The sequence below is a fragment of the Sardina pilchardus genome, chromosome 20, assembly GCF_963854185.1.
Source record: "Sardina pilchardus chromosome 20, fSarPil1.1, whole genome shotgun sequence".
NCBI lineage: Eukaryota > Metazoa > Chordata > Actinopteri > Clupeiformes > Clupeidae > Sardina > Sardina pilchardus.
In genome coordinates, this window is record NC_085013.1 from 9,364,013 (window position 1) to 9,374,012 (window position 10,000).

Sequence of the window (10,000 nt, forward strand, 5' to 3'; positions counted from 1 at the left end):
GGGGAGTGCCCACTCTCAACTTGGCACCTCAGAATGGGTATGCAGGGTAAGTGACAGGCCCACGGTTATGACATCAAGCATTAGATTTCAGGCCATTTAAATTGCTAATTTAATTCTTCTTTTCCACTCCTCTTCAGGCCCGTGGTGACCCCTACTAGGACAGGTCTCCCATCAACCCTTCCTTGGAAAATGTGTAAGTCCGGTTGGGCCCTAAGCCCCACAACAGTCTCACTACCTGTATACTCAATGATTAAACCATTACATTTATTACATTTCATTTTTATGAACATTTGTGCGGTCGGAAGTGCCTGTAGACTATTGCTGTCAGGATTGTGACAAAACAATTCTTTCTTTCTTTTTGCAGGAACCTGTCAACTCAACAATTTTAATATCGACAAGCAGACCTACTATTACCGAATGCATGTGCACAGGGACTGTTCATACACACTAAAACAAATCACTCCTAAACTTTTTTCCACGTTGTAGGTCATTCTGAAAGAGGGCACTTTTGCTGTAAGGTGGTAGCCTAAATTGTCTGCACATTTTAGATTCTTTTTAGACAAGATTTTTAGAGAATTAACTTAACTGTTTTTTAAATAAACAATTTTTAAACAACTCTTGACACTTAAATATTTTTCATTGAAATATTTGACCCAGAATCCCTTCACTCAAAAAAAATAAAAGAAATATATATATATATATATATATATATATATATATATATATACACTCTCACAATTTCCTCAGACTGAAGACCGATTTGATAAATCATCCTGGGAACAAGTCACATTCTGGTACACATGAGAAACTTCCTAGTGTGCACTCAAAACCTTTTGCTGCAGGTCCCTTAAGGAGCTCCATAGAGACATAATAGACCTAGATGAAGCATTCAAATATTTTGACACAAATGGTGGTCGTAACTGTGGTTAATCACCTGTTGGCTGTCAGCAGCTAATTAATTATCAGAAGACTGGGCATGCTCCTCACTGACCCTGATCAAATTCTGCACTACTGAAAGAAACATTCCTATAATCCTCATCAAACACAAAGTACCACCCATTCAAAAGCAAATACATGTGATCATATTATCAGAGTCCAGATCATTTCAATTCATCATTCCATTATTCATTTAATCACCATTTCCCCATTTTATTGAATATTTTTGCTTATTAGAGCTGCATTTGCTTTTCTAAAATGCTCTTAGACAGTGTTTAGGATCATTAATTATGTTGAATCTGTGGTTGCCCTTTTTGGAGATTTTTCCCCTCAAATTATTGTTAGTTTATTTATTTAGTGGATTTATATTTTTCCTTTATTCAATATTGTGGTGATCCAATTATTTCTGAAGACATTAATCACCATTATATTAATTGCATTAATGAATAAAATGTGTATATTGCACTGAAGTTCTTCACTACATAATCAGAGTAATTAATGTGAAGTTAGGAGACCTAAAGAAGGGAAAATGAAGCATGTTTTTGGAAAGAGCATTAGGTTATCAATTTAGCAAATGTGAGTTATGTTTTTGTTTACGGTATTTAGCAGATCCTTTTGTGAAAAGCAACACTGACATCAAACATTATATTAATATTAAAATACCAAATCAAATCAGCATTATTAATAAACTAAATAGAATTGAACTGAAATATACCTAGCCATGAGCTTACACAAACCACTTCTCTGTGAAAAAAAAAAAAATTCCATAGCAACAAAATAAACCATTTCTTTACGATGTTTGAAGAAAGCCCAACGCTATCACTAGAATGAAGAGCATTAGCTAAATCATTCCACCAACGAGGAATCACTGAGGAAAAGAGTTTTGACTGTGATCTCTTAGGGTGCCTCTCATTCGTCTCATCTTTATACATCCTCCCTTCCTTCCTCGGTCCTCGTTCCCACGGATCTAGATAAAGAATGATGGGGCGGCAACAATGGGATAGTCAATCCAGTGTTAGTTAAATATCAGTGGGAACAAGCATCGAGGATCGAGGAGAGAGGTTGAGCGGCACCCTGCGTGTTGATGGAGGGCTGACATGGCAGACGCTCATCAGAGGCAAGAGGGGATGTAGGGCTGGATCATGGAATTAAAATGGCAAGATGCAGATCTAGTATATGTGTCCTCTAGGGCAGAGTGAGGGAGTGTGTTCTACATGCCTTACCTCTATCTGTGCAAGTGCATCCATCAGGTCTTTGTAGCATCTGTGGCATTTCTCTGACTGCTCGAGCTTGTCATGTCTCTCCTTAGCCAGAGTGTGCAGGTCATCCCACTGTTCCCTACAGTGCACAGGCCAAGCCACCGGTCAGTGGGACCTCACAGTACCACATCATTTTCATCAAATTGGTGTGTGTGTGTGTCTGTGTACATGTTTATATATGTGAAGGGGTGCTTAAACTGCATGGAGCTTCAGTGGACCTATTGATATTTTTTCATTATGATATGGTGTGTGTGTGTGTGTGTGTGTGTGTGTGTGTGTGCGTACCTGAGCTCGTTGTGTGTGTTGCGTATGAAGAGGTTCTCTGGGTGGTTGTTTTTGATGAGCGAGTCTGCTAACTTCCCGCAGCTGTGCAGTCTCTCCATTCCCACCTCCAGCTGCTGACGAAACACCTCGAACTTCCCACGGAGTTGCTACCAAAACAGAGATGCACACACACACACACACACACACACACACACACACACACACACACACACATCAAATTGCAATAGGTCCACTGAAGCAAAGGTTAAAATGAGAGTAAATTGTTCATTAGTTGACTATACTGCATACTGCACATACTAACAGTTGCCCTTCTTAATTCGAGAATAATTACTAATGAATGACTGGCAGTTAGACAAAATGTTATTTGCGTTATTCGTGTCATTTGGTTATATGCAACACGTGAAGAACCGATCATAATGAGGAACCTGGTCTTGGCTATACGGTACTAAAGTGTGAGATTCTGAGGCCCTGTTCTCACCAGGACGCTATTGTAGTCGGTGCCGTAGTCCTCCGACGAGGCGATCTGTCTCTGCTGGGAGATCCAGTCCTCCAGGTCTGAGGACTCGCGCTTGAACTCGTGCAGATGCAGGGCCTCCTGGAGCTTCTGAGCCCTGAGGAAAAACACATGAACAATCCCCATCAGCAATCACACACACCATCAGCACTAGTAGAACAAAACTGTTTTGTCAATATGTGCTATGTTCAGTCTATAACTAAAATAATAAAAACATTTATAAAAACAAAAAGTGAATGAAGAGATAATGTGCAGAGCATTGCGCAATATAACATACTGCTGCCTACCACAACATAATTCAATATTGCATGTCATATCTTAAATACATATACATCATAACATATTTTTCATACAAAAGGATTTCCATATTGCAAAATTCTGCATAAAACTAAATTCTTTTGCATGTCATCACATAATCTCCTTTTCCATGAAATGACGTTTCATCTAATCTCACTGAGATATGGACAGCATGGTACCGAAGAGAGGCCAGGTGCTCCAGTTCCGTCATCTGGCTGCGGATGCGGCTGTAGGGACGGTTCAGTTCATCGAGGCCCATGTTCTTTACGGCACGGTCCACACTGCTCTTTAGATCTTCCACCTCTGCCACCAGAACCTCTATCTTCCCTTCTACGGCCTACGCACAGGCACACACACACACACACACACGTTTCAATCAATCAGCATTGCGGTATATTTTGCATAAATTTAGATGAAGGTTGCAATAGGGAAGTCAGCACATAGAAACTCTGTTCAAACTGTTTTTGAGTAATAGGTATGTGGAGTTTGCATTTTGCAAATGATTCAGTACCACTATTGGTTCAAATCATAACCCACAATCTGCTCATAACTGTGATGGTCAGCAGAATGCCTTGGTGGTCTGATCCTGCTGTGGCTGTACCTGGTGCTGTTTGATCAGGCTCTGGGTCGCAGGTTCTGATTTGCCATAATCAGAACTGACTAGGGCCAAGCACTCGCACACTCGCGTCTCCAGTTCTGTACAGTCCAGCAAGATCTGAGGAGGAACAAAAGAAACATTGACGTTTTCTAGACCACATGAAGTGCTGTTTTCACTAACTGACTGACCACATACAGTACATACATACATACATATATACATAAATGTAAGTGAAACAGCTCCTTTATCCAGCTCCTATCACCATGCCATATAGTGGGCAACAACTTTTCAAAAGATAATAGAAACACAGGACATTAGGGCATCTTCCTGAAAAAGTTGTCATCTGTAAGGGAAATAAATGTACTGCAGGACCCTAAATGGGATATCTTTCAGCGCTGCAAGGAGGAGTACACTGTGGCAGAGGTCAATGGTGCACCCTGTGCCATGCTGCTGTGGTCACCCTCTGTGCTGCACTGACCTGCTCACGGGTCAGGGCTTTGTTGAGGTGGACGGCCCTGCGGTCACAGGACTCCTCCAGCTCCTCCCACTCCTCGGCCAGCTGGTCGCTCCTCTGCTGCAGCTCCTTGCTGGCCCAGGTGTGCGTCCTCCTCAGGGCCGAGCCCCGCTCCTGCATGCGCTGGACCTGCTGCCGGTGAGCGGTCACCTCCGCCTGCAGCTCCTGAGGAGAGGAGGACATAGAGGAGGGGAGAGGAGAGGGGAGGAGGACAGAGAGGAGAGGAGAGGAGAGGAGAGGAGAGGAGAGGAGAGGAGGGGAGAGGAGAGGAGAGGGGAGAGGGGAGAGGAGAGGAGAGGAGAGGAGGGGAGGGGAGGGGAGAGGAGGGGATAGGAGAGGAGAGGAGAGGAGAGGAGAGGAGAGGAGTGGAGAGGAGGGACGAGGAGGGGAGAGGAGAGGAGAGGAGGGGAAGGGAGGGGAAAGGAGAGGAGAGGAGAGGAGGGGAGGGGAGAGGAGGGGAGAGGAGGACAGAGAGGAGAGGATAGGAGAGGAGAGGAGAGGAGAGGAGAGGAGGGGAGGGGAGGGGAGAGGAGAGGAGAGGAGAGGAGAGGAGAGGAGAGGAGAGGAGAGGAGAGGAGGGGAAGGGAGGGGAGAGGAGAGGAGGGGAGAGGAGTAGAGGGAGAGGAAGGCAACAGACATAGAGGAGACAGGGAGAGAGAGAGAATGAATGAAAAAAAGGAAGTATATGAAAAGAGGAAGAGAGAAGTGATGAGACGAGAAAGGAGAGGAGTGAGGGAAGGGTACTGGAGTGAATCATCCAGCACGTATGGCACTGAGCAATCAGTCAGTTGGAGAACTGTATGAAACATACTAGTCAGTGCGTTATGGATGAACCAAGATTTGCCATTCATGCCATGCTGCCCCAAAAGGAAAATCTGAGGATTTTCTTATAATACTATAAATGCCCTTTGTGGTCCCCCAGCATGTGATGCTACCTTGTGTTTCTTCTGCAGACTGATGGCTCCAGCCAGGGACTTGCTGTAGCTGCTGGTCTCGGCGATGGGCTGGTGCTCGGCGATCCACGTCAGCTCCAGGTCCAAGTCGTGGTAGAAGCCAAACAGCTCCACCGCAGCCTCCAGCTGACTCCTGCGCTCGTCCAAGGGCTTCTGCAGGGACTTGAACCTGACCACAGAGGGCAGTGTTAGAACGGCGTTAATGCTCTCATTTCAACTGACTCATCACTTTCGTTTCAGGTGTAAGGTCAATAACAGTTACCTTTACTTATCTTTATGTCTTTACCTTTTGTTATGTCATCTGAATTATTATCAAAATGAACTTTGTCATGGCGGGTGTTTTGCTTCCTTGTAGTTCCATAGTTCCATATTCTTGGATTTCCCCTTGGGGATCAATAAAGTATCTATCTATCTATCTATCTAGTCTCTGATCCCAATTGCATTCTAATTGATTTGCCAGATAAATCATTGACTGTTAATGAGACATCCAGATATTTATTTCTGCCTTTTCTCCTTTAGATACATGCATATCTGTGGCTTCAGTACCAAGCCTCAAAGACTCAACTGAACATTTTACAACTGAATAATTTCACACATTTCAGCTGCCTCTAAACACATCTCTGAAACAGCCAACATAAGAAACATACAAAGCACTTCCTCGGATACCATACAGCTCTGTATTTCTTTACAGAATAAGAATATAATAAAGTGTCTCACAGCTTCAGGTAGGTGTCGGTCTCCTGCAGGAGGGTCTTGGAGTCGAAGTGGTTGGTGGCCAGGTGTTTGGCGCGGGACACGATGGAGTTGATCTTGTCGGCGAGCTCCTGGGCCTCCTGCTCCAGCTGCTGGTGCTCCTTGAGGAGCTTGCGGCTGGAGTACAGGTCCTCACCCTTCACCGCAAACTGCAGCATCCGCTGGATGGTCTCGATCTTCAGCTTGGCATCCTGGGATACAAATGAGCTCAAGTCAGTTGTGATTCTTAACAGAGACATAGACTAACTATGCATGGGCCCATTTCAAACTGTGTAAGATGAACACACTTAAGATGAACAAACTTAACATTATTATACATGGTTCAATTATAGATTGTACAAGATGAGAAACGAACCAGGCTTTTTGTAAGGTTTTGAAACCCGGCAACGACCGACAACTTACATCATGTGCTGTCCTGTGTGCCAACGTGCTCACCTGTAGAAGTTCCATTAGCTGCTCCTGCTGACCGGCCTGTCTGAGTTTATCTCCTCTGTCGGCCATCTTGGTCTGGAGCTCGTCCCAGCGCCGGCGCACCTGCCGGCACGTCTTCTGCACCTCCTGTCTCCTGGAGGGACTGTCCACCTGGACTTCTTCCCCTAGCTGAACCACACAAGCACCACACTTGGTTGGTTATAAGCACTCCTATTCAGAACCTTACAGTAGGCCATGGCCTCTTGTGTACACCATGGTACATTGTTTACTGTCTGAGAGCAACTCACACCTGTCTGAAAATGTATCCATATATTTAGCAATGCTAGTGCCATTGCTGTCAAGAGAATACACACAGACACACACACACACACACACACACACACACACACACACACACACACACACACACACACATACACATACACATACACATACACACAGACACATACACACAGACACATACACACACATACACACACTCACCTCAAGCAGCCGGTCCAAGCGTACTTGGTTGGCCTGCATCTCCTTCTCGGCTGCCTCGTGTTTCTTGAGCTTGCGGAGCACGTTGGTGGGGTCCCGGTAAGACTCGTCGTCTGCAATCTCAAACTTCTCGTCCATCCACAGGAGCATCTCCTCCACGTCTCTAAGGAACTCCTAGCATTGCAAAAAAAGGGATATTTATTGTGCTCTTACATAAACAACTCTCATAACTGTACATAACTTTTGACAAAATGCACATTGAAAATGTGAGTAAAATTAGTTTAATAATATAAATACTTACAATATGGCTTAAAAACAGAGAAATATATCTTATTTATAGGTGTTTTATTAGAGTGTGGCATGTTCAGCATTTGCCAACGGCATGCTTGCAGCAGCTACCTGATGTTTTTTGGAGGCAAGAAGCTGGCCCCTCCTGGCCTTACAGCTTTCTCTAACTCTCAGGTTCCTCTCCTGGATACCCTCTGATCTCCCCTGGATCCTAGATGATTCAGATGAAAAACAAAACTGTAAAAAAAAAACATTAAAGCAAAATACAAAAAAACACAAAAAACGTTAAATCAAAGTACTCCATATAGCTGGGCTACACCGGGTCCATACTTGTTTGCAGAGCTTAAAAATAGTTTTAGATGAATGGGCTAATTCTTTTGAATGTGTGGTGTGGTGTAGCCATTTTCATTAGTTCCATGTAAGTCAGTCTTCCCACAAGACCCACTGGAACTCTAGGTCAAAGAGACATTCATGGTGACTGGGTACCGTGTTGTCAAGAATGACAAGGAAGTGAAAAACACATCTGTGTTACAAGCAGAAATGATACTGGACAACAAAGGAGATCATTTGGTGGTAATTGAGAAAAAAGAGGAAGCAGCAATTGTACAAACGGGGATGTCCAGGCAAACCATTCAGAGATGCTCTACAATCCAGTTTACAATAATTCATAGGCTCTGTTCTGCTACTCCATGGTATGTGGGTGTGTATAGATTATTATTAGGAGATTGCAATGCAATGTATGACATTCAAGGCCTTAAAAACACTCAGAAAGTGTCATTTAGGGAGACAAACAAAACCCATAGCTCCAAACCACTTGGACCTGCCACAAAAGACTAGGAAATGGCTGGTCTTACTGTTCAGCAGCAAAATGGCGCTTTTTCACCAGCTCTCCACTCTTCTCCTGGAAGCTGTTGATCTGCAGCTGAAGAGCATTAAGCAGGGCCTCCAGCTCATCCTGCCTGCCCAGCAAGCTGTGTACATTATCCACAGAGTCCTACACACACACACACACACACACACACACACACACACACACAGAAAGAAAGACAGAGAGTGGGAGAGAGAGTGACATTTAATGATCTCACTAATCATCTCAATTATTTCAAATTGTGATGAGCAACTTCATAATATTATTTCAATTTACTGTAATACCAAACAAAATATTCCGCACACAAAATTTTTTTTTTTTTCTTCACATAAGAAGAACATGAACTAAATGAACTACAGTACCATTTCCACAGAGCACCTAGACATCTGCGGCACTCACCCCGAGGTCGGTGACTCTGAGACGGGCCTCGTGAGCCGAGAGTGTGGCCTCGATGCGGTCAGCCTCCAGGTTGAGCTTCTGGAGCTCCAGGCCCTGCTCCAGCCGGCGCTTGCGGCCCGACCACAGGCGGTCCAGCCCGGTCCACTCCTCCTCGAGCTGGGCCAGTGTGCGCCGCACCTCCGCGGCCTCCAGGGTGTTGCCCAGCTTCTCCAACTCCTTCAGCCTGACAGGAGGGAGATTGTGCCTGTTCTCATGTGCTTGTTTTGAATATTTTCATGTCATTGTCCAGTGAAAGTATTCATTCTCATTTGATGAAGTTATTGGTTTGAGTTTGAATGTAGGTCTGACAGAGGCGTAAAAGTCCGGCTTCAGAGAGTAAGGTGCTGTGTCCACCAAACGCGTTTTTTACAGCCAGAGCGCCCACAACCTCCTCCTCTCGGCGCTTCGATAAGTGTTTATTGTTGCTAAGTTACCAAAACCAGAGACGGTTTATAATGAGAAGTGCCATTGACGAGCCCGGCGCTGTTCTAAAAGTTGAACAGATTTCAACTTTGAGCGCTCTGAGCGCTGCGACAAAAAAGGTCGGCGCCGACAGTTTTTTTCCGCTGTGAGCGCTGAGCTACATAGACTTTACATTGAAAATTGTCGCCGTCGGCGCAAAAAACGCGTTTGGTGGACACAGCACCTAAAAGCTCTGCCACAGTTTTGCTTCAACCATTCACTTAATCAGCTGATTCTAATTAGCACCACTCTTAAACCAGATAGATCAGCAAATTAGTGAAATCACCTGTGTCAAGTGCACCGGTAGAACCAACACATGGCAGAACTTTTACTTTCTGAAGTTGGACTTTTACATCTCTGGTGTCTGACTGTGTGTCTGACTGTGTGTGTGTGTGTGTTTGTGTGTGTGTGTGTGTGTGTGCTTGTGTGTGTGCGTGTGTGTGAGTGTGTGCGTGCGTCCGCCTCACTTGTCCCTCTGCCGCTGGATGTCCTGCTTCAGCTCCTGGTGCCTGTCCAGCAGGGCCTGAGCGGAGGCCACGTCCAGGCCCTGCTCCTCCTCGGCCATCTGCTCGCGCGCCGCCTCCGCCCACATCAGGAGGTCCCGCGAGCTGCCCTGGAAGAGCTGCAGCCTCCGCGCCTCCTCCAGCCTCCTCTGCCGCTCCGCCGCCTGGGCCCGCACTTTGCGCAGGAGAGACTCCAGGCCGCGCACCTCCTCCAGGATGGCGGCGCTCTCCGCCGGGCTGCAGTCCTGTTTCCTGGGAGACGAGGAGGAGGACAGAGGAGGTGGGACACCAGAAAACACACCACAAGCCTGAAACCCTTTCCTTTAGGTTCCTATATTTCTCTTGCCAATCAATAAAATGTATATCTGTCTATCTGTCTATATACCTATCTACCAATTGTATCTACCTATCTATCTATCT

At 45.3% G+C, this 10,000-nt stretch overlaps 2 protein-coding genes across 2 annotated transcripts in view; one reads left to right on the top strand and one right to left on the bottom strand.

Annotated features, from left to right (window-relative positions):
- LOC134067205 (gametocyte-specific factor 1-like) overlaps positions 1-615 on the top strand; it is a 1,554-nt gene extending 939 nt beyond the window's left edge. Inside the window, exons 5-7 of the mRNA XM_062522333.1 lie at positions 1-46; positions 138-193; positions 365-615. The exon at positions 1-46 is cut by the window's left edge and continues 30 nt beyond it. Of these exons, the coding sequence (XP_062378317.1) occupies positions 1-46; positions 138-193; positions 365-366 (104 nt within the window). The 3' untranslated portion in view covers positions 367-615. The remainder of the gene's footprint in view (positions 47-137; positions 194-364) is intronic.
- sptbn5 (spectrin, beta, non-erythrocytic 5) overlaps positions 1-10,000 on the bottom strand; it is a 56,059-nt gene that overhangs the window by 31,415 nt on the left and 14,644 nt on the right. Inside the window, exons 18-31 of the mRNA XM_062523463.1 lie at positions 9,545-9,832; positions 8,577-8,799; positions 8,164-8,303; positions 7,421-7,520; positions 7,025-7,195; positions 6,545-6,709; positions 6,074-6,300; positions 5,339-5,525; positions 4,368-4,568; positions 3,893-4,006; positions 3,471-3,628; positions 2,959-3,091; positions 2,481-2,626; positions 2,160-2,274 (exon numbers count right to left, since the gene is read on the bottom strand). Of these exons, the coding sequence (XP_062379447.1) occupies positions 2,160-2,274; positions 2,481-2,626; positions 2,959-3,091; positions 3,471-3,628; positions 3,893-4,006; positions 4,368-4,568; positions 5,339-5,525; positions 6,074-6,300; positions 6,545-6,709; positions 7,025-7,195; positions 7,421-7,520; positions 8,164-8,303; positions 8,577-8,799; positions 9,545-9,832 (2,368 nt within the window). The remainder of the gene's footprint in view (positions 1-2,159; positions 2,275-2,480; positions 2,627-2,958; positions 3,092-3,470; positions 3,629-3,892; positions 4,007-4,367; positions 4,569-5,338; positions 5,526-6,073; positions 6,301-6,544; positions 6,710-7,024; positions 7,196-7,420; positions 7,521-8,163; positions 8,304-8,576; positions 8,800-9,544; positions 9,833-10,000) is intronic.